Source organism: Diabrotica undecimpunctata, chromosome 7 (genome assembly GCF_040954645.1).
Source record: "Diabrotica undecimpunctata isolate CICGRU chromosome 7, icDiaUnde3, whole genome shotgun sequence".
Classification (NCBI taxonomy): domain Eukaryota; kingdom Metazoa; phylum Arthropoda; class Insecta; order Coleoptera; family Chrysomelidae; genus Diabrotica; species Diabrotica undecimpunctata.
This window is the reverse complement of record NC_092809.1, coordinates 81,151,552-81,177,219: the sequence shown is the minus strand read 5'-3', so window position 1 is coordinate 81,177,219 and position 25,668 is coordinate 81,151,552. Positions and strand designations below refer to the sequence as shown.

General features: G+C 33.2%; 1 protein-coding gene across 2 annotated transcripts in view; it reads left to right on the top strand.

The window, feature by feature from the left end:
* Positions 1-15,760, top strand: part of LOC140445532 (peptidyl-prolyl cis-trans isomerase-like 4) — a 114,173-nt gene extending 98,413 nt beyond the window's left edge. Inside the window, exon 4 of one of the 2 annotated variants that reach the window (XM_072537623.1) lies at positions 15,246-15,760. In XM_072537623.1, coding sequence (XP_072393724.1) covers positions 15,246-15,621 — 376 coding nt within the window. In that variant the 3' untranslated portion in view covers positions 15,622-15,760. The remainder of the gene's footprint in view (positions 1-15,245) is intronic. The other variant, XM_072537624.1, reaches the window with a different exon arrangement.
* Positions 15,761-25,668: the final 9,908 nt, after the last annotated feature.

Genomic DNA, 25,668 nt, shown 5'->3' with positions numbered 1-25,668 from the left:
TATTCCTTGCATCTAAACATAACCTGATTTCACCTGATCTTTTTCGTACTACTACTATGGGGTTAATAAAACGTGTGTCTGCCTTCTCAATGATCCCATCTTCTAACATATTATTAATTGTTTTGTTTACTTCTTCTCTGTATTTATATGGTATTGGGTATGATTTTGTTTTAAAATCTTTTTCTTCTTTAACTTTTATACTATGGATATAATTTTGTGCAATTCTATTTTCTTTATTGACAAGTCCCTTGTGTTGCTGCAATATGGAAATGACTATTGATTTATATTCTTCAGGGCAATTTAAAACTTTTATCATATCTTCTTCTTTACAAATAAAATTATTCTTCATTATGTACTCATTATTCCTTGCTTCCAATTTTACGCACTCCGCCTCGTAGGCATCCATCTGCTTAAAATTTCCATTCCTTAAATATTCACTACAATAATTATTCTTTACATTCTTTTGGGACATTTCCCTATCATCAAAATACATTTCTTCTTCATAAACATCATTATTTTCTTTTAATAATATCCTATCAACTCTTATTCCTTCTTCTACCTCATCTTTCTGCATAAATTTAATTATTTGCCCTTCCAAAGCTTACCATTTTTTCTTCAAAATCTATCTTTACTTTCTTCTTTTCCAATTCATCATTTCCCATTAATATATCAACACATAAATCCTTGACAATAAATCCTTGCATATTAATTTCTTTATTAAGAATATTAATTTTAAAATTGGCTAGTTTATCAATTTCACCCAACTTCTTATTATTTGCACCAATAATTTTAATTTTTGGAATCTTTATTATATCTGATAGTTTTAATGTATTAAAAATAAAATTCTCCGAGACTAATGTACTTTCTGAACCAGTATCTATCATAATTTTAATCATTTTATTTTTGGCCAAAGCATTTATATAAATTAAATTAATAGATTCAATAATTTTCTCTTCATCTAAAGAAATAAATTCAGAAGGTTTTTCATAATAGCAATGGCCTAACTTGTAATTCAGAAAGTTTACTGCACAAAATTTTGATTATTAGAATTGTCAGATTGTATCTGACCACTTGAATCTGATGTCCTATGTCCTTCCCTACTATGACTTCTACTCACATTTTCCTGCCTTGTAGTACTTCGTTCCCTGTCTTCGCAGCTTCTATTCCTTCGAACACAATTTACCTGTCTGTTATAGTTAGGTCGCTCTGTATTTCTTCTATTGTTAAAATCTTGTCTATTATTATTAGTACTGTTATTAAAATGTTGTTTATTATAATTACTGTTATTATTATTAAAATTTTGTAAATTATTACCATATCTATAATTATTATATGATTGTCTATATTGTTGATTATCATTTTTATTATATTGAAAGTTATTATTGTTTTTTCTGTTGTTATTATTACTTGTCATATTGCCTCTTTGTATTCTTTGAATAAAATTAATAAAACTATCTATTGTTTGAATATTTTGTACAGTTACGGTTTGCACAACATCAGCATCAAAATGTCTAGATACATTTAAGACTGTTTCATCCTCTCTAAGTGGTGGTTCTAAATATTTTGCAACTGTTATCAATTTCAATGCATAATCTACCATATTTGATTTTAAATTTTGATTATACTTTCCAAAATATAGAATTTCTCTAAACTTGGCTTGCTCTAATTCACCCCAATAATAATTTAAAAATTTATTTTCAAATGTTTGAAAATTATCTAAATCATTCTCAATACTAGCAAACCAAGTTGCTGCATTGTCATTTAATGTCATTCTAATATAATCTTTAATATCATTAATATTATTCACAAATCTTAATTTATGTTTTAAACTATTTATGTATACTCTAGGATGCAAATTTTTTATATTACCAGAGAATTTAATCCCAGTCTCATTTGTTAAATTTAAGTAAGGTCTCCCTATGTCTCTCATTTGTGAAATATCATCTATTCTCTGTTCCACATTTCTTATTTGATTACAATTTATTTGGATATTTTGTTGTATATCGTCTAATTTTTCTTCTGTGTTTCTCCTGTCTTCGTTAATTTTTACTTCTAAGTTACATTTTTGCAACTCTATTTTCTGTTCTATATCTATCTTATTATCTTGAATAATCCTCTTTACTTCTGTCCTCTCATTGTCTATCCTTTTCTTGTAGTCATTCCGTATACTTTTTATTTCATTTGCTACTTTTTTCTCTGCAGCTTCAAGTTTTTTATCCATTTGTTTTACAATTTTATTATTATTATCTTCTATTTTCTTTTCTAATTTTCTATAATTCTCTTCCAATTTCTGTTCCATTTTTTTCATGTCTTCTTTGACTTCTTTTGAATTCTCTTTCAATTTTTTTATGTCTTCTTTGATTTCTTTTGAATTATCTTCCATTTTTTTCGTATTCTCTTCCATTTTCTGTTCCATTTTTTTCATGTCTTCTTTGATTTCTTTTGAATTCTCTGCCATTGTCTTGTTCATCTGCATCATTAATGACATCAAAGCTGCCATATTGACATTTTCCTCTCTTTCTGGATTTATTTCTGCAGTATCTTGTGGAACTTGAACTAAACTCTCCTCTTGTATAGGTTGTGTTTCTACTTCCACATCTTCTTCATTCTTTTTGCTTCTTGTACCTTTCTTTCCTTGAGACATTTTGAGACTTTACTTGTTCAAATATAATTAAAATTAAAATCTATACTTTTTTCTTTCTACTGATAATTAATTTAATTATATGAGAGCACTTATCTTCCCAAACTAATTCTTTTAAATAGAGAGCCACCGCGTTGGGTGCCAAATTGTTATGATGTGTTTTTTGTTTGAATGATGAGCAATGAGTATTTTTAATAATATAGGGTTTTTATCGCGGTTCTCAAAGAATTAGTTTGTAAGTACTTTTTTAAATTATCTTTATTATAACTATTATGAAACACACATATATATCTAACCTAGCCAATATAAATTTAAAATAAACTATCTTTAAATTGATGTTCTTATAAAACTAATTAAATTCTATAGACAATGTTAAATTTAAACAAACTATATTCAAAATTGAAATTGTTATGACACTAACTAAAATATATTAACAAAATTTTGTACCTTTCTTTCACTGAATGCCTAAATGAACTGTTTTCCACTATATAGATTCTAATCCCCACTGAATGTCTTCGTACTTCAGTTATCCTTGTTTTTTGTGAAATTACTTTTTCCAATTATCAGCTTCTACCAATTTAAGATATAGTTTTCTTCACCAGCATTTATACACCACCAACCAAACCAGCAAACAGCATTTATATTTATTCTTCTTTTCAATATACCAATATCCAATTATTATAAGTTGATTTATACTAATCTCCAATCATAATATAATTTTAATTCCTTCCAATGTCCATCCAATATTCTTCTAATATACTTTTATAATCTTCAATAATTATTTGTGTATAATTATAAATGTGCATTAAATATATGCATAATTTTTAATCTTCATTTAACTCACTATATTAAACAATTGGACTATTTGTACTTGATTCACTGACTCCAACTAACTTTTATATTTCTTCCTAAACTTTTCTGACTGACTTCTTGAAAATTCTGAACAATTTACTTCACTAAATGTGTCTAGGTACTAACTTTCATAATGAACTGGCCTGACTTCTGACTAAAAACTCCTAAAACTGCCATCTTGAATCCAAATCACGGGTATTTATATCCTTTTGGATATTCCAGAACCATCTGGTAAGAGATCATGTTCCAATTTGTTCCATTACTTCCATATAGATGTTCTCGAAAAAAATATCTGTTCGATCCACCGCCATAATCATTATTTCGAGAATGTCCGACTGTAAACAATGGTCACACTCTGCACTCTGGAGAATTCGTTAATGTTCCATTACTAATTTTGTTGACATTTAGGCTTTTCAGATCAGAATAAACATTCAAATTAGTAACTAACACTCTAATTTAATAAAATACACAATTCAAACAATATATTATTATAACCCCACTTTATATTCCCAATTATGATTAATTTCTATCTGTCAATCACTTCGAGAGTATTTTTGGTTGCCTATGCACATGGCTCACTTAAATCTATTTACAACATCCAAAATACAACTTTTCACAATTATTATATGCTAATTTCTTAAAATGCCCTCACATAAATATATTTTTATAAAATTCTCTAGTATATAACTTCTTAAAATAATCAATACTTTTTTATATCTAATATTATGTAGTATATAACTTATAAATTATTTTCTATAAACCCCAATCGTCACAATATATATATATATATATATATATATATATATATATATATATATATATATATATATATATATATATATATATATATATATATATATATATATATGGGGAAGGCAACGAGAAACCACCCCATTATGGCCCCTAGTAAAATTAACATGGCTCAACATAATCGTAACGGAAGTATTACTGATCATGGATCACGGAAAACAAGATACGGCAGGGAAGGGCGCGCATCAGACTGTAGGGCCTCCCCGGTCGTCATCACACGAAATCCCTACAATTTTAGAAGTACGACAACTTTAAAAATGTCTAGCAGTACAATCAGATTAGGTACCTGGAACGTTTAAAAGCCTCTATGCAGCAGGTAAGCTCAGTAACTTAGTTCAAGAGGTTAAACGTTTAAAAATTGATATAATGGGCATCAGTGAGCTCCGGTGGCCTGGAACGGGAATATGTGAACAAGATGAAGGCACACTATACTATTCTGGAAGTGTAGAAGATGACACACATCATAGGAATGGAGTTGGCATATTTATAACGTCTAAATTTAAGAAATATGTGAAAATTTTTATACCAGTGAACGACAGACTAGCAATACTCCAATTAAATAGCAAACCATTTAATGTCAATGCTATCCAGATATATTCCCCTACTGCAGAAAAGAAATACGACAATGATGTCAAATCATTCTATAGCCAATTAAAACAGACACTTAAAAATCTAAAAAGTAACGAAGTCACATATATCATTGGACATTTTAACGCAAAAATTGGCCAAGGCCGAAGATCTGACCTGGTAGGTGAATATGGACTAGGGCAGAGCAATTAGTGTTGCCCAAAATCGGTCGTGGTCTTGCAGTCTTGGTCTTGTTCTTGCGTTTTCGCAAGACCAAGACCAAGACCGCCTAATTTTAGCAAGACCAAGACTGACCGTGCAAGATTTACGCAAGAACAAGACTAGGGCTGCGAGACTCTTGCGTCTTGCAGTTAGGACTGAGTGTGGTTTTAGCGAGTATAGTAGTTCGGGTATATGCTTAATGACTCTATGAGACGCAAAAATAAAAATATAATAAAAATTTGAAAACTGGACTTATGCGCATTACCAACAATACCATAAACATACATACCGAATCAAAATATTCATTAAAAAACACATTTGACACGTGCTCAGAGATCATAATTACAATGTAAAAATAAAATATTTTGTACATTCTTTTCCAGCATACGACTTCTTCGCTCTGAAATTAATTGTCCAGATTGTCCCTCTAATCATAAAATAATCTTGCATTGCTACGCCGACAGTAATATCGTATCGAATTTTTTTAAAAATATATCACCTTAGCTATAAAAAATATAACACTTATTATTACGGACACCCACTTAATAATTCAATTTTTTTCCCATTATAATATTTAGTTAGGAGGAATATAAATAAACAAATCTTATCGGCCTAAGACTAAACATTGTTTCTGCTGAGTGTGCGATGAGATCATTCGGTTAAACCAAATTTGCTGAAAGAGCGCGACTAATATTCAAAAGTTATTAATAACAGATAATGTCGCTTACCATGTAAACAAAATACCGAAATATTTAAATAACGAAGTAACGATATTATAATTCTCGGTTTGTTATTAGATACTTAGGGTATTGAATAATCTACCATATTTGATTTTAAATTTTGATTATACTTTCCAAAATATAGAATTTCTCTAAACTTGGCTTGCTCTAATTCACCCCAATAATAATTTAAAAATTTATTTTCAAATGTTTGAAAATTATCTAAATCATTCTCAATACTAGCAAACCAAGTTGCTGCATTGTCATTTAATGTCATTCTAATATAATCTTTAATATCATTAATATTATTCACAAATCTTAATTTATGTTTTAAACTATTTATGTATACTCTAGGATGCAAATTTTTTATATTACCAGAGAATTTAATCCCAGTCTCATTTGTTAAATTTAAGTAAGGTCTCCCTATGTCTCTCATTTGTGAAATATCATCTATTCTCTGTTCCACATTTCTTATTTGATTACAATTTATTTGGATATTTTGTTGTATATCGTCTAATTTTTCTTCTGTGTTTCTCCTGTCTTCGTTAATTTTTACTTCTAAGTTACATTTTTGCAACTCTATTTTCTGTTCTATATCTATCTTATTATCTTGAATAATCCTCTTTACTTCTGTCCTCTCATTGTCTATCCTTTTCTTGTAGTCATTCCGTATACTTTTTATTTCATTTGCTACTTTTTTCTCTGCAGCTTCAAGTTTTTTATCCATTTGTTTTACAATTTTATTATTATTATCTTCTATTTTCTTTTCTAATTTTCTATAATTCTCTTCCAATTTCTGTTCCATTTTTTTCATGTCTTCTTTGACTTCTTTTGAATTCTCTTTCAATTTTTTTATGTCTTCTTTGATTTCTTTTGAATTCTCTTCCATTTTTTTCGTATTCTCTTCCATTTTCTGTTCCATTTTTTTCATGTCTTCTTTGATTTCTTTTGAATTCTCTGCCATTGTCTTGTTCATCTGCATCATTAATGACATCAAAGCTGCCATATTGACATTTTCCTCTCTTTCTGGATTTATTTCTGCAGTATCTTGTGGAACTTGAACTAAACTCTCCTCTTGTATAGGTTGTGTTTCTACTTCCACATCTTCTTCATTCTTTTTGCTTCTTGTACCTTTCTTTCCTTGAGACATTTTGAGACTTTACTTGTTCAAATATAATTAAAATTAAAATCTATACTTTTTTCTTTCTACTGATAATTAATTTAATTATATGAGAGCACTTATCTTCCCAAACTAATTCTTTTAAATAGAGAGCCACCGCGTTGGGTGCCAAATTGTTATGATGTGTTTTTTGTTTGAATGATGAGCAATGAGTATTTTTAATAATATAGGGTTTTTATCGCGGTTCTCAAAGAATTAGTTTGTAAGTACTTTTTTAAATTATCTTTATTATAACTATTATGAAACACACATATATATCTAACCTAGCCAATATAAATTTAAAATAAACTATCTTTAAATTGATGTTCTTATAAAACTAATTAAATTCTATAGACAATGTTAAATTTAAACAAACTATATTCAAAATTGAAATTGTTATGACACTAACTAAAATATATTAACAAAATTTTGTACCTTTCTTTCACTGAATGCCTAAATGAACTGTTTTCCACTATATAGATTCTAATCCCCACTGAATGTCTTCGTACTTCAGTTATCCTTGTTTTTTGTGAAATTACTTTTTCCAATTATCAGCTTCTACCAATTTAAGATATAGTTTTCTTCACCAGCATTTATACACCACCAACCAAACCAGCAAACAGCATTTATATTTATTCTTCTTTTCAATATACCAATATCCAATTATTATAAGTTGATTTATACTAATCTCCAATCATAATATAATTTTAATTCCTTCCAATGTCCATCCAATATTCTTCTAATATACTTTTATAATCTTCAATAATTATTTGTGTATAATTATAAATGTGCATTAAATATATGCATAATTTTTAATCTTCATTTAACTCACTATATTAAACAATTGGACTATTTGTACTTGATTCACTGACTCCAACTAACTTTTATATTTCTTCCTAAACTTTTCTGACTGACTTCTTGAAAATTCTGAACAATTTACTTCACTAAATGTGTCTAGGTACTAACTTTCATAATGAACTGGCCTGACTTCTGACTAAAAACTCCTAAAACTGCCATCTTGAATCCAAATCACGGGTATTTATATCCTTTTGGATATTCCAGAACCATCTGGTAAGAGATCATGTTCCAATTTGTTCCATTACTTCCATATAGATGTTCTCGAAAAAAATATCTGTTCGATCCACCGCCATAATCATTATTTCGAGAATGTCCGACTGTAAACAATGGTCACACTCTGCACTCTGGAGAATTCGTTAATGTTCCATTACTAATTTTGTTGACATTTAGGCTTTTCAGATCAGAATAAACATTCAAATTAGTAACTAACACTCTAATTTAATAAAATACACAATTCAAACAATATATTATTATAACCCCACTTTATATTCCCAATTATGATTAATTTCTATCTGTCAATCACTTCGAGAGTATTTTTGGTTGCCTATGCACATGGCTCACTTAAATCTATTTACAACATCCAAAATACAACTTTTCACAATTATTATATGCTAATTTCTTAAAATGCCCTCACATAAATATATTTTTATAAAATTCTCTAGTATATAACTTCTTAAAATAATCAATACTTTTTTATATCTAATATTATGTAGTATATAACTTATAAATTATTTTCTATAAACCCCAATCGTCACAATATATATATATATATATATATATATATATATATATATATATATATATATATATATATATATATATATATATATGGGGAAGGCAACGAGAAACCACCCCATTATGGCCCCTAGTAAAATTAACATGGCTCAACATAATCGTAACGGAAGTATTACTGATCATGGATCACGGAAAACAAGATACGGCAGGGAAGGGCGCGCATCAGACTGTAGGGCCTCCCCGGTCGTCATCACACGAAATCCCTACAATTTTAGAAGTACGACAACTTTAAAAATGTCTAGCAGTACAATCAGATTAGGTACCTGGAACGTTTAAAAGCCTCTATGCAGCAGGTAAGCTCAGTAACTTAGTTCAAGAGGTTAAACGTTTAAAAATTGATATAATGGGCATCAGTGAGCTCCGGTGGCCTGGAACGGGAATATGTGAACAAGATGAAGGCACACTATACTATTCTGGAAGTGTAGAAGATGACACACATCATAGGAATGGAGTTGGCATATTTATAACGTCTAAATTTAAGAAATATGTGAAAATTTTTATACCAGTGAACGACAGACTAGCAATACTCCAATTAAATAGCAAACCATTTAATGTCAATGCTATCCAGATATATTCCCCTACTGCAGAAAAGAAATACGACAATGATGTCAAATCATTCTATAGCCAATTAAAACAGACACTTAAAAATCTAAAAAGTAACGAAGTCACATATATCATTGGACATTTTAACGCAAAAATTGGCCAAGGCCGAAGATCTGACCTGGTAGGTGAATATGGACTAGGGCAGAGCAATTAGTGTTGCCCAAAATCGGTCGTGGTCTTGCAGTCTTGGTCTTGTTCTTGCGTTTTCGCAAGACCAAGACCAAGACCGCCTAATTTTAGCAAGACCAAGACTGACCGTGCAAGATTTACGCAAGAACAAGACTAGGGCTGCGAGACTCTTGCGTCTTGCAGTTAGGACTGAGTGTGGTTTTAGCGAGTATAGTAGTTCGGGTATATGCTTAATGACTCTATGAGACGCAAAAATAAAAATATAATAAAAATTTGAAAACTGGACTTATGCGCATTACCAACAATACCATAAACATACATACCGAATCAAAATATTCATTAAAAAACACATTTGACACGTGCTCAGAGATCATAATTACAATGTAAAAATAAAATATTTTGTACATTCTTTTCCAGCATACGACTTCTTCGCTCTGAAATTAATTGTCCAGATTGTCCCTCTAATCATAAAATAATCTTGCATTGCTACGCCGACAGTAATATCGTATCGAATTTTTTTAAAAATATATCACCTTAGCTATAAAAAATATAACACTTATTATTACGGACACCCACTTAATAATTCAATTTTTTTCCCATTATAATATTTAGTTAGGAGGAATATAAATAAACAAATCTTATCGGCCTAAGACTAAACATTGTTTCTGCTGAGTGTGCGATGAGATCATTCGGTTAAACCAAATTTGCTGAAAGAGCGCGACTAATATTCAAAAGTTATTAATAACAGATAATGTCGCTTACCATGTAAACAAAATACCGAAATATTTAAATAACGAAGTAACGATATTATAATTCTCGGTTTGTTATTAGATACTTAGGGTATTGAATAGTAACGGACATTTATAGTAGTAGTTACTTTTTCGACATCACTAAACTTCATTTGACAAGTTTACAATTTGACATGGGGAACAAAGATTCAAATAGTTTTAGTCGGATTAGTGAGCGTTGGAATTATAGATATAAAAGACCTAAAAGCAAATTTGATGAGTTTTTCGAAATAATTCATGCATCTAATATCTTTTCACAAAAAAGAATTACAAATATTTCTTCCTAAAAAACCAAAATTCTGGTTCCTAAAAAAATATTCCTACTACTTTATTATGGTAAATTAATGTATTTATTAAGTAGATATCTCCTTAATTTAAAATAACTTCTTTTGATTATCATTGCTTTCTTACCTATTCTTTATTTTTTCAAGTTAGTTTTTCATATAAAAGTAGAGCTAAGATTGTTAATAACATTAATGTTGCTTTAATAAGTGGATTATAGTTTGTTATCTTATCACCTAAAGAATATGTACCCTTGTTACCTGTATGTGGATTTTTGCCACGTACCAATCTTTTTTAAGATTTCCATTTCATATATGGTGGAGGTTCATCAATACCTTTCTAGACAGAAAATGTTCTTTAAAATACAGTCAAGTTTATGTCATTAATTTGGTTTTTTTGTGTTTTAACCATGTTTGATTGACTTTCATGGGGCATGGTAGATAGATGGGTTAGTTAGAGCATAGACACGGATCGCTTAGATCGTGGCTTCAAACTTCCCTAGTAACGTTTAATAAATAGCAATAGGCTAATGGGCAACTGCAAGACCAAGACCGGAAGTGCAATACCAAGACCAAGACCAGGTGTATTGGCGCAAGACCAAGACCAGGTGTATTGGCGCAAGACCAAGACCAAGACTGTCTAAGTCTCGTCTTGTTCTTGCAATTGGGCAACACTAAGAGCAATGAAAGAGGCGATAGATTATACCAGTTCTGTCAAGAACATGACATGATAATCGCAAATACATGGTTCAAATTACACAAAAGAAGGTTATACACATGGAGGGGACCAGGAGATAATTCACTACATATGATTAGAAATCAGATGTAAACTATATTCTGGTAAACAAGAGATTTAAAAATGGCGTCACCAGAGTAACGACATATCCTGGTGCAGATATCGGTTCAGACCATAACCCTGTAATAACTGACATCAAAGTGAAGCTCAAAAAAGTCCAAGAAAGCTCCAAAACACCAAAATTAAATATCTCAATATCCAACAAAACGTTAATAGAAAATGACTTAAACAATGAGCTAAAGAAACCAATCAATGAAAACAACACAGAAATATGGAACACATTTAAAGATCTTATCTTGAAAGTAATAGAAAAATATTCAACAACGTTACACAGACACAAAAAACAACAATGGATGACTGATGAAATTCTGGAATTAATGGAGCAAAGAAGGAAACTGAAAGGCAACAAGACAGAATATAAGGAAAAACAGAAACTATTTAAACAAAAAATAAAGGTGGCTAAAGAAAAATGGATGGAGGATAAATGCAAGGAAGTAGAAAAGTTGAATGAAAAACATGATACGTTTAATATGTTTAAAAAAGTTAGAGAAGTAGCTGGTCTTTATCATAAGAAAATTCCACATACTATAACCGATTCGGAAAAATGATAATAGACGAACATGAAATTCGAACAACCTGGTGTAATTATATAAGTGAACTGTATAATGATGATAGACCCGAAGAACTGGAGACTTTACTTGAAGGTGAAGGACCAGAAATACTAAAATCAGAAATACTGCATGCTATACAGTTAGCAAAGAACAAGAAAGCCGTTGGCCCTGATAACATACCGACAGAGATGTTAAAGTTTATAAATGAGGAAAACATTGGAATACTGGTCAAGCTTTTCAATGATGTTTATTCGACTGGTGATATCCCTGAAGATTGGTTAAAGTCCGAATTCATAACACTACCAAAAAAACAACGTCCGAAAAACTGTAGCGATTATAGAATGATAAGCCTTATGAGCCACACTTTGAAAATATTTCTACGCATCATCCACAGTAGAATCAGAGATAAATGTGAAGAAGACCAGGATGAAACACAATTTGGCTTCAGAAATGGACTGGGAACTCGGGACGCCCTCTTTGCACTAAATGTATTACTGCAGAAATGTCAAGATCAAAGGAAAGACGTCTTTGCTGTATTTATTGACTATGAAAAGGCCTTTGATCGAGTACAGCATCACAAATTAATTGCAATATTAAAAGATAAAGGAGTTGATAGTCAAGACATACGATTCCTAGAAAAGTTATACTGGCGTCAAACAGCGACAGCTCGCATAAACGGAAAATCAACAGAAATATGTAAAATACAAAGAGGTGTCAGACAGGGTTGTATACTATCCCCACTGTTATTTAATTTATATTCAGGTAGAATATTTAAAGAAGCGCTGCATAATTTGGAATGGGGCGTGAAAGTTAATGGAATTCTGATAAATACAACCAGATATGCAGACGATACAGTTATTTTAAGTGATGACATGAATGGATTACAATGCCTTTTAAATGCCATTGATACAGTGGGAAGAGAGTTTGGCCTAAACATAAACTGTTCAAAAACAAAACACATGGTGTTTAGCCGTTTAGCACATCAAGATGCACGATTATATGTTGATGGTCATACAATTCAAAGAGTATCCAGTTTTAATTATCTTGGTTGCCATATTACTGAACAACTAGATCCAGATCAAGAGATAAAACGTAGAATCTGTAATGATAACTTGCAACTTCAACTTCGAAAGCGCATGGTTAAATGCTACATTTGGTCAGTCCTCTTATACGGTGTCGAAGCATGGATATTAAAAATATCCACCATTAATCGTCTGGAGGCCTTTGAAATATGGCTGCACAGACGTATACTAAAAATTCCATGGACGGCTATGCTGACAAATGTGGCAGTCCTTGAGAGAGCAAATGCTGCTCGCGAGCTGCTTGATAACATCAAATGTAGAAAGATGGCCTATTTTGGACACGTAGTAAGGGGAGACCGATATAATATTCTTCAACTTATTATGATGGGTAAAATCGAAGGACGCAGAGGAATTGGTAGAAAGCAGACCTCTTGGTTGAAGAATATCAGGGAGTGGACAGGAATGAGGAAAGCTGAGCAACTCTTTAGAATAGCTCAAGACAGAGACAGTTTCGTCATGTTAATCGCCAACGTCAAGGGGACTTAATAGGGCAAGTTAAGAAGAAGATATATATATATATATATATATATATATATATATATATATATATATATATATCTATATATATATATATATATATATATATATATATATATATATATATATATATATATATATCTATATATATATATATATATATATATATATATATATATATATATATATATCCCTTGTTAATTTTGTGTACTTCAAATACTGTGCATCGGTTTTTGTGTTATAGTACATGGGTTGGTCTATTAGGCGTCACAGTTGCGCATATACTAATAATTAGCCACATCTAAACACCATTTCTCAACGCCCTAAGGGGGAGAAGTCATGTCATAAGTCAAGCTCTTTACCAATCCATAAATTATGTCAAAATCTAACCCAGGAGTAAATCTAACGCGAAAGAATAATCATTGGGGAAGGCAACAGGAAACCAGTCCAATTCAATTTTCTGAGTAAAATTAACATGTAGCAAGCCAACAAAGAAAGTAGTACTTACTAATCATGGCGTTTGTAAAAAGGTCCAACAGGGAAGGATATGTAATATCAGACTGTGAGTCCTCCCTAGTCGTCATCATACGAAGCCCTGCAACTTAAGACATAACAGTGTCCCTACAGATTTCTGAGAGTACAATTAGAATGGAACGTTAAAAGTCTCTATGCAGACTTAAGTGGCCGGAGATGGCCTGGATCAGGAACTAATGACCAGGATGAAGGAAAAACACACACCATAGGAATGAAGTTGGTGTATTTATAACATCGAAGTTCACAAAATAATATTAAAAATTTTATACCTGTCAGCAACAGAATGGTATTAATAAAATTAAACAGTAGACTGTTTAAATGTCAATATTATTCTGTCAGTATTATTATCCGTTGATGGATCATCATGCCCTACTTTGAACTGCGACCAAAAGGAAGCCAATCTTTCAAGCTTCCATTAAACTTAAACTCGATTGGAATTAATTTAAATTTGCGCTTACCTTTTACATTTGATGACTCTGAACTTACTGAACCGGGTCTGTCATCATATTTGTACTTTATACTAAGTTTACCGTACTTCTTACTATTGTACTAAGTTTATAGTACATTGCACTGTATTTATCTTTCGCTTCCATCTCACCGATTAACTCTTCTTCGGAAGCTCTTTCGAACATACTTTTAAGCACTTTCCAACGAAGTTAATTGTACTTTACTTGTAAAAGTTCCTACTGTACGCTAATTTGCTGCCAGCTTTAATTTCAAGTAAACATAAAAAGTGTTTATCGACACGACAATCTTAATAACATGAGATAAACCAGAAATTAAGAAAACCATCGTAGCCTACTCAAAAACTAGTGCCTCTCTTTTTACTTCCAAACTCTCGACCTGACCTCGAAACGATCTAAACTGAAGTAAAGTAAATTTTTTCTTCCCGCGATATTAATTCTCTTAAACGTGAATACTTAAGTTGGAAAAGCTCAATCGTCCCTCACTCTGGTGCGCAGAACTCACTTTCTAGAGGAATATCGCAGAGGTATATGCAACACTTGATTTTGCTAACGGAATTTGCCAATGCAAATAAACAATTGGGCCATGTTTATTCTCTTCGAAAGTTTTTAGAAGTCATTCGAAATGTTAATTAAAACACTAGAGGAAATTTTTATGATAGTACAGAGTGGAAAAAAAATGCTACTCCTTTTTTCTGTACTTTCTCATAACGCTCTTCTTGGATAAAATATTTATACTTTTTTCTGTAATATTTTCTGTCTTAATATTTTCTTATAAGATTTTTTTCTTAAAGGATTTGGTATGTTGTTACCACCGTTTAATTTAACTAATGAATAATACAATTTTTTTATTTTAGGTCAAAATATAATTATTCTTCTACAGATTCAGAAACGAATAGAAAAAAAAGGAATAAATCTATGGATGCCCATAGGGTAATAGAAAAAAATTCGAAAAAGTTAAGTAAGCAGAAAGATAAATTTAGATCGTCGGAAAGTACATTCAGCAGGTATTCAAATGAAAAGAGATTTAACAAAAGAACACAACGAAAGTATAGCAGAAACGATGACACTTCAGATGGTAATTCTTCAGATAGCGAACATATAAAAAAGACAAAGAACACAAATGTTAAAAGTAAGAGCACTAAAACATTTTCTTCTAGTGACATCGATGGCTCGTCAAGTACTGAAGATTATAGAAAAAAGGAAAAATATTCTAAGAAAAAGTATTACTAACGGTCAGTGAAGCAGTTTAGAACTCCGTTAGATCAAATACTATAAATAAATTTATAAATAAAAAATGTAACATTTAATTAATATAAGACTATTCTTCTTAAAGTGCTCTATCCTCAATGGATGTTGGCTACTACAATAATTGTTCTTATTATTTCAAAATTTTGCCCTAACTATTGTCGGATGTTTCTTAGCCACGATAGACTTTTCCTTCCTAGTCCACTCTTTCCCTCGATATTTCCTTTTACTATCAGTTGAGCATATTGGTACTTATTATTTCTTAGTATGTGATCTAGGTAAGTGTTTTCTAACTTACAATGTGTTTAAAAGTTCTCGTTCCTTGTATAAGATAAGGACATCATCATCATTCTGGCTTTACACCTCTGCGTGGGTCCTAGCCTCCTCAAGAATTTCTCTCCAATCATCCCTATCCATCGCCTTCTTCCGCCAAGCACGAAGCACGTATTCCCAGATTTCTCATGTCTTCATCGATGTTATCAAGGAACCTTGTTCTGGGCCTTTGACTTGGGACCTTGGGTCATTTTGTTCCATCCGCATTACATGCCCTATCCACCTCAGACGTCCTATCTTAATATGTTTTACGATATCTGGTTCCTAAGTTCGAAGTTGTATCGTCTTCTCCACACTCCATTGTCATTCACTGCTTTATAGATACGCCTTGGTACTTTTCTTTCGAAACATCCATGTTTTCATTCGACTCCAGGTCTCTGAAGCATATGTTAGGACTGGGCGTATTATTGTTTTGTAGAGTTTTATTTTTGTATTTCTTGATATAATTGTGGATTTAAGGAGGAGCTTGAGGCCAAAATAGCGTCTGTTAGCCGTGCAAATTCTGCGGTAGTAATATTTTCAGTGTTAAATAGTCGATTACGTTATTTTCTATAACAAGTGGTCGTTTTCTTGGTGTTTACTATAAAACCCATTTTTATAGGCGATTCTTTTAATGCTACATACACCTCTCGTACAGCGTTTTCCGTTTTTCCAACAATATTGATATCATCAGCATAGGCAAGGATTTGCACTGATTTATTATATATTGAACCAATGGTTGTGATTTGTGACATACGTATTACTTTTGCCAGAGCCACATTGAATGGTATACATGAGAGAGGGTCTCCCTGGCGCAGCCGGTTATTTGTTTTAAAGGGTTCAGATAGTTCCCCCTGAATTCATACTCTACATTCAACTTTTTCAAGAGTTAGTTTTGTTAAATTTACTAACTGATTTGGTATTCCTAGCTCTTTCATTGAATTGAACATTTCTATTCTATCAACAGAGTCGTAGGCTGCTTTGTAGTCTATAAATATGTGATAAGTATCTATGCCATGTTCCAGTGTTTTCTTCTAAATTTGTCTTAAGGTTGCAATCTGATGAATTTTCCATTTACTACTACTAAAACCAGCCTGGCATTTTCATACTATCCTTTCTGCATACGGTGGCATATTACCTCTCTGTTCAGGTTTTCCATATGTTTAAGATCCATATTTAAGTGGTTTCGTTTTTTTCTCTTCTCTTTGTCTGGTAATTCTCTACAGTTTCTAGTTCGTCGGGTAAGCATCTTTCTGTAGGCTCCATTTTTTTCTGTTGCATTCATCGTCAGACCAATGATTTTTACGAACGCAAATGTCTGTTCCTATTTCATCTTTCGCTGCTGCTTCAATGTGCTCCTTTATTGTGGTTCAGTAGGAGTCTATATCTGCCTGGCCTTTTTTTTTATATTTGGATTCCTTAGCCTGTGGGTGATGTTTTCCGAGTACCGTTCTGCCACTGTCACATCCCTCAGCTTTTACACAATCCGTTTTTTTTCTGTCCATTTGATTTTCTTTACTAGTGTTTGAAATAATTCTAACCCTCAATGTTGAGATCACTAGGCAATGATCTAAGTCTATGTTTAATAAGTGAAATATTTTATTTTAAATAAGTAAAAATAAAAGTATAAAGAGTATCAAACGTGTCAATAATACTTTATTATTTTATTTTTAACGTAATATTATAAACAATTGACAATAAGTTATGGCGATCTATTCTGTCAACCGCGTTTTCATGGAATTTCGTATGTAGGCTTCTAATATGTAAATTAATGCATTAAAATGTTCTTGTTGGCGGCTACTATTAATTTCAAGTATTAATTAAACCAAGATGTTCTGAGGTTTTAAGTCTTAACCCTTTCACTGCGGGAACCTTAAATATTGATGTCTGTCCCATGCGCGTTAAATCCACGAATGCGAGTATACTCGTTATGAGCAGTTGACCAGTTGACACTCCGGCGATTATACTCGTCTGGAGCAGCGCACCGTACAGGACCAATACACCAGCAAAACAGTTTTATTTTCAATTTCTAGTTCAGATTTTTTCGGATATCTGATTATGAAATAAGACTTAACAAAGTGACAGACAGTTTTTATTGATAGTACAGAACAAAATTCGAAAAGAAATAAGAAACCACTTCATCATTTTTACAAAGCTATAAAGATGATGTCAATTTTTGTAAAGCATTTGAATCAAAAGTCTTTTTTTCTGTGGTAAATACCAAAACAAGGCACAACACAAAGTGCTACATGACAGACGGAGCACATATATCTTGATTCTGCGCGTTTTTTTTTGTCACATACAACGCACCTCCTAATCGGATTTTTTTTATAGGTTGTCGGTGGAACTACATCAGGAAAATGTCTTTCTGTGAGCCTCAAGTCACATTCAGCTCCACATCTTCTGCCTCCTCCCATGCGGGAAGGTGGAACATGATATTTAGCTATAACTTCTTCTACTAATCTGAGTTGGAATTTGGCTACTGGAATATTTTCGCCAGTTTTAGCTTTATAAAGCTGATAAGAGTTTAATAAAACCAGTTCCAACAAATGGAAAAACACCTTCTTGTACCATTTAATAGTTTTCCTGACACTTTCTATCGATGAAAGTAGCAAGTCGTATTTGTCGACTGATCCCATATTATTATATTCAATGATACAATGTGGTTTTTTGATGTCTCCTGTAAGATAATTTCTACACATTCCGTATTTTTTAGTTGCGCAGTGTAAGAGCTAGTGAGCATGCAAACTTCACGCTTATCTTGCCATTTCAACATGAGAAGTTTATCTGTAGATCTGGGCACAACTTCACCACGTTTGACTTTACTGTTCCACAGGTATTCGTTTTTAGATCGTGAAGGTGTGAGAATAACATAGGCCTTGAGTACCAGTTATCTACAAATAGGCTATGCCCCTTGTTCAAGTAAGGCTTCAAAGGTGACATAACAATGTCCCCAGATTTTCCCAGCTTTTCAATTTCATATTCTTCAATATCAGATGTGACTCCCGTGTATATGATGATGTCGAGAACATAGCTGGTTTCACAATCACAAAGGAGAAAAAATTTAACTCCAACAAACCGATGTCTTTTTGAAGGAATGTACTTTTTGAAAAAAAGGCTGCTTTTATATAATAAAAGACTTTCATCTATGCAAAGATTTTGAAACGGACTAAAATTTTCTCTAAATTTGCATTTCAAATGATCGACTATAATCCTTATTTTACGTAGACTATCTCTTTTGATAGGCTCTTCATCATTATCAACAAAATGCAGCATCCGCAAAATTAGTAGAAAGCGATCTCTTTCATTCATAAAAGGTTTCATCATCATCATCAGTAGCTCGACAACCCTTTCTGGGTCCTGGCTTGTTCTAGGATTTTCCGCCATTCTGTTCTGTCCCTTGCTTTGTTTTTCCAGTTGGTAATCTTAAGTGTTTTCAGATCTTGTTCCACTTGTTCCATGTATCTAAGTTTGGGTCTTCCCTTTGACCTTCTTCCTACTGGTGTTTGTCTCATAATATGTTTTGGTGTTTCAGTCTCCAACATTCATTCAACATGGCCCATCCAGCGCAGACGTCTGATCTTTATGGATGTTATGATCTCGGGTTCATTGTATGCTGTGTATAGTTCAAAGTTGTATCTTCTGCGCCATATGTTATTTTCCTTTACCCCCTTATATATGTGTCTAATGATTTTTCGTTCAAATGTGCCTAATAGGTTTTCATCGCTTTTCGACAGTGTCCATGTCTCTGATCCATATACAAGGACCGGTTTTATCAGGGTCTTGTATATTTTGCATTTGGTTTTTCTTGTGATGTTGTTAGATCTTAGATGTTTAATTAGTCCATTATATGTTTTATTCGATATGCATTCTTCTCTTAACTTCTTCACTGACATTGTTATCTGCGGTAACTAGTGAACCTAGGTATGTAAAATGTTTCACGCTTTCGATGTTATAGTCTCCTATTGTCAGATTCTGTGGGTTTCTTTGGCCTGTCGATTTACTGGCCTTCATGTATTTGGTTTTTATTTCATTAATGTTTAGGCCACTGTTTTGTGCCGCTCTTTCTATCGCATTAAATGCTTCTATCATCTCTCTTTCGCTTCTAGCTATGATATCAACATCATCTGCAAATGCCAATATTTGTACACTTTTTGTTATTATTGTTCCTCTGGTGTTGACTTTTGACTCCCTAATTATTTTCTCTAATGTGATGTTGAATATAATACAGGATAGGGCATCTTCCTGTCGTAGGCCCGTTCTCACATGAATTGTATCTGTTAGTTCGTTTTGAATTCGAATTTTGCTTTGTACTTTAAGTGTTTCTTTTATTATATCAATGAGTTGAGTTGGAATATTAAACTCTTTCAGTGCATGGATCAGAAATTCTCGATGGATGCTATCATAGGCACTCTCAAAGTCGATATGATGTGTGTTTATATTAAATTCACTAGTCTTTTCCAAGATTTGCCTCAAGACGAAGATCTGATCTATTGTGGACTTCTGCCTGCGGAAACCACATTGATATCCCCCAACTATTTGTTCCGCATATGGTCTCAATCGGTCATACACAATATTTGACAGTATTTTATACGCCACAGTCAGTAGCGTTATTGCCCGGTAGTTTTTACATTGAATCTGATCGCCCTTTTTATGTAGTGGAATAATTACTCCGGTATTCCAGTCTTGTGGCAGTTGTTTATTATTCCATATGTTCACTATTAGTTCGTGTATCGCATTCAATAGGGAGTAAGTAGTCTCCAGCTTCCTTTATTAATTCTGCGCTAATATTGTCTAATCCAGGTGACTTGTTGTTTTTCAGTCTGGTAACTGCTTCTTGCATTTCAGCCACTGAAGGGGGGGGGGCTGTTTCTCTGGTATCCGTTTGATCCAGTATAATTCCATCATATAGTGGATCTTCGTTTTCTTCAAACTTTTCTTTGAAGAATTCTGTCCATCTTTGTAGTATTTCACTCTGTTGAGTTGCTATATCTCCTTCTTTGCCTCTACACATCATTGTTCTTGGTTTAAATTCTTTTCTACGTTTGTTAAGTTTTTGGTAGAATTTTCTGGTTTCTGATGGTTTATTTAGTTCTTCCATTTCTTGGAGTTCTTTTTCTATGTTTCTCTTTTCTTTCTGCGATGTATTTTCTTCTCTTCCCTCCTTAGCATTCTATATTCCTCCTCTGCCTTTCGTGTTTTATGTCGTTGTTGTAGTCGTTGATAGGCATTATTTTTCCTCTCTGTTATGTTACGACACTCTTCATCGAACCACTGTCCTTCAGTTGATTTGGGCTTTTTTTGTAGACCCAGGGTGTCTTTGGCCGCGTCTTGTATGATGTTTTTACACGCTTCCCATCCTCTGTTTATATCCTCGTGCTTTTGTCTGTTTTCTAGCCTTCCTTTTATATATTCTTTGTATTTTGCCTTTTTGCTATTATCTGCTAAGTTTTTTATTTCATATTTTTCAATTTTTGATCCCTTTACTTTTTTAATGTTTGAGATTCTGGCTCTTATTCTACTTTCCACTAGATAGTGATCCGAGTCTGCATTTGCCCCTCTCCTGCTGCATACGTTTATTACGTCTGAGTGATGTCTTGAGTCAATAATAACATGATCGATCATGTTTACTGTAACCCCATCTGGAGATCTCCACGTTCCCTTATGAATATTTTTTCGCTGGAAGCATGTGCTGGCAATGACCATGTTAAGGGAAGTTGCTAGATTTATTAGTCTGATGCCATTGTCATTGGATACCTCATGAAGGCTGTGCTTACCTATCGTTGGTAGGTATTGTAGCTCTTTTCCTATTTTTGCGCTGAGATCACCATAAATAATTTTAATGTCATTCTTTGGGCATGAATGGTATGCAGCTTCTAGTTCTTTATAGAATTTTTCTTTGACATCGTCTTCCTTTTCCTCTGTAGGGGCATGCACATTTAAGATGCTGTAATTAAAAAATTTTCCCCTTAGTCTCAGGATGCACATTCTAGGGTTCATAGCACGAAAGTCTCGTACGAGGTGTTTAACCTTTTTATTTACAATGAAGCCAGTACCTAGTGCGTGGTCTTTAGCGTCGCAACTATAGAATATAATGTGGTGTCTTTTGTCAATGGTGCCACTCCCGGCCCATCTCATTTATTGCAGAGCTGTTATATCTATTTCATATCTATTCAGTTCACCGAGCAGATTTTGGAGGGCTCCCGATCTGTATAGGGATCGGATGTTCCATGTCGCGATTCTTAAATCATGTATCTTTTTCTTGCGCAGTCGTCGTCGTTTGATCAGTCCGGTTTTCATTCCTTGAACGTTCGTAACATGTGTGTTTTCTAGGATAGGGTTGTTAGCCCTATGCCTAATCCCCTTTTTGGAGGACCATTTCTCCCTTCCTCGTCGGCCCTGACCCTACTTTCCACTGGGGTTGGTTACCCAATCTCCGGTAGGGTTGCTCAGGTTTGCCAGGGTCCACTCGTGTGATTAAGTCACACTTCTTGGAGGTGAGGATAGGAATTGACCAGGAGTGGCTAGAGGTGTTATCAGGAAGCAACACCTTATATTGCGCATCACTACTCCTTTGAACCCCTCATAAAAGGTTTACTAGTCCAATAATCATTGACATTCGATTTTTTCGTCTGGGGCAATAACAGATTGATTGTTAAAAGTACATTTCATTTATATTAACTGATTTCCATCGTTGTAGACGTGAATTGGCATCAACCTGTTGTCTACTATCCTGTTCATAGTATCGGTTTGTCTCATCTGCAATTTTCTTCATTATTTGGGGCGTGAAATATCTTTCAAAAAAATCTACAGCATATGCCGTATCTGATAAACTATCAATTTTACATCCAGAATTAGTATTATCAAAAAGGTGTATGACCGGTAAAAACGTTTTATCTTTCCAAACAAATGCCGCAGATTCATAGTTGTTATTAATTGTTCGGCTGGTGTGTTGTTCAATTCATCTCCAGTTTCATTTTCTGCATCATCTTCAGCCTCGTTTTCAGCAACATTTTGTGATTTTTCCACGGGCGTTGATGCTAGAATGAAAGAAATGCTTATATAAAATCAACACAAACACAAAAATATACAACACACGTTTTGAGATCAACGTGTAGTACAAAAAGCTTAATAAATATAGATTTAGTTTACCTTCTGCATCTTCTTCATCGCTTTTTGGCCATCCATCGTCACTCTCATAAGCGTTCATAAAATCATCTTCAAAAAACAATACTGATTCGAGTTCAAATTGCAACCAAGCAAATATTTTGTATAGTACCTTATGCGAGTTAACTTGTCTAGAGCAGTCTGAGCGTATGTACTGTCGGTGTGCGCGGACAGAGACGGAACGCAAGATTCGACTTGTCTATGAGCAGGTGACGTCATATATCGAATAACAAAGCTCTACTGCATATTGAAACAGTTCTTATCATTTACGCGACTTTACTCGTCAAAAGCAGTCAGCCAATAAGCGAGTATACTCGTCAAGAGTAGTAAAAGGGTTAAGTATTTGCTTTTCATCAGTCACAGTCACCACATAACTTTTCATCAACAGTTTTTGTTTTGACCTTAGGTAACTTTTCTGAAATACACTTTGTTTGTTCAGTCTATTACCACCTGGTCCAATGATTAACATATCAGCTGATATTAACTTTTTGTTTCAAAAATGGGAATTGTATACGTATACATGTTATGGTAGAACACTTACATCAGCCTCCGTATCTACCTTTACTGATAGTTTATGTACGACCCGGTACTGATTGCATCACAATGAAAAAGAGTTGCAACTACTTATAAAGAGGGTGACCGAAACATGTGTTGAATATGAGCTAAATCTTAACACTTCTAAGACAAAATTTATGGTTGTCAGCAAAATACTAGTTACAACCAATGAACATCAGAGCGTATGAAATAGAGTTAGAAAGAATCCTTAAAATTAGATTAATACGCTGGGGCATATTCTCGACATTGCTGTATGGCATGGAGAGCTGGACTCTTACAGCAATACTAATGAAAAACTTGGGGCCTTTGAGACGTGGATTTACCAACGAATATTGCGTATAAGTTGGGTTGATCGAATATCAAATGAAATAATCTTACACCGAATGACAAAGAGCACGTAAATAACAAAAACAATAAAAATTCGAAAGTTACAATATTTCGGCTATGTAATGAGACATCCAAAAAGGTATAATCTTCTACACCTCATAATACATAGGGCAAGATCGCCGGAAGAAGAAGCCCAGGCCGAAGAACATTCTGGCTCCGAGAGTGGTTTCAAAAGACATCTGCTAATCTGTTTCAAGTTGCCATAAACAAAGTTATTATTGCCAACGTTCGATAATCGGACAGGGTACTAAAAGAAGAAGATGTGTCCTAAAGTTTATGTCCTAAAATGGCTACTTCCACTTACAAGGTTTGAGTTGATTTCACCCACAAATGATTCACATGGTTCAACAATAAGAACAGTTTTAGATTTTTGCTTTTTAGCACACTGTCGGAATGGCCTTTTGTTTTGCATATCCCAAAGATATCACTATGAGCTGGACATTACTGTTTTTGGTGTAATGAAATATTACCACATCATCTGTAGCAACTGTTTCTGCAATGAGCATGTCGTTTCCAACTTTTTGAATTTTTACTTTTAGCATTCACCCTATCTATGGAGCTTCTTCTTCTTCAAGTGCCATCTCCGCGGCGGAGGTCGGCAATCATCATAGCTATTCGGACTTTTGAGACGGCTGCTCTGAAAAGTTCATTTGATGTACATCCGTACCACTCTCTCAGGTTGCGCAGCCATGACATTCTACACCTCCCTATTCTTCTCTTTCCTTGGATCTTTCGCTGCATAATCAGTTGGAGTAAGGTGTATTTTTCTCCACGTGTAATATGTCCGAGATATTCCAATTTTCTTGTTTTAATTATATTTATAATTTCTATTTCTTTATTCATCCTTCTCATAACCTCTTTGTTTGTGACGTGTTCTGTCCACGATATTTTCAGAATTCTTCTGTACACCCACAGTTCGAATGAGTCCAGTTTTTTCATTGATGTCGCATTTAAGGTCCAAGATTCCATTCCATAAAATAAAGTCGAAAAAACATAGCACCTCGCCAACCTAACTCTTAGTTCCAATTTTAAATCCCTTGTACTATAGAGCTTGAGTACAGCTAAAATAATCTTGGCTTTTTATTGATTCTGATTGTCTTGCAGAAGTAACAGGCTTTTTTTTTTAAAGTTAACGTATATCCTAACTGAAGTTTTTCAGATAATGTTCTCTCTCTGATACCTAAAACAACTTGGCTCTTATGGCTTCGTATTTAAAACTGATTGGAAATTTACAGTCATCAGTCCTAGATTGTACAGTTATAAAATCCTGCACACTTTCCCCTTCTAGTTGATAACGAGTATGGAAGAGATAACGTTCATAAATGACATTTTTTCTAGGCACAAAATGATTTTGAAATTTAGTAGTGACTATAGTCCTGTAATTCTGCATCAGATATTTTTAACGAGTTAAAAATAGCTTAAGCCTAAGGGATCATTTGGTCTGAAGAAAAACCGCTCAGGTGCATGGAATTGCTATACAGGAGTAATTACATTTGCAATACGTGGTTCATTTCGGCGAGCACCGATCGGGGATGTCGGGCTAGACATATTAGTATATTTGCTTCTGGGCACAGTATTAATATAGTTTTTTAAATCCTAGCTGCCACGATA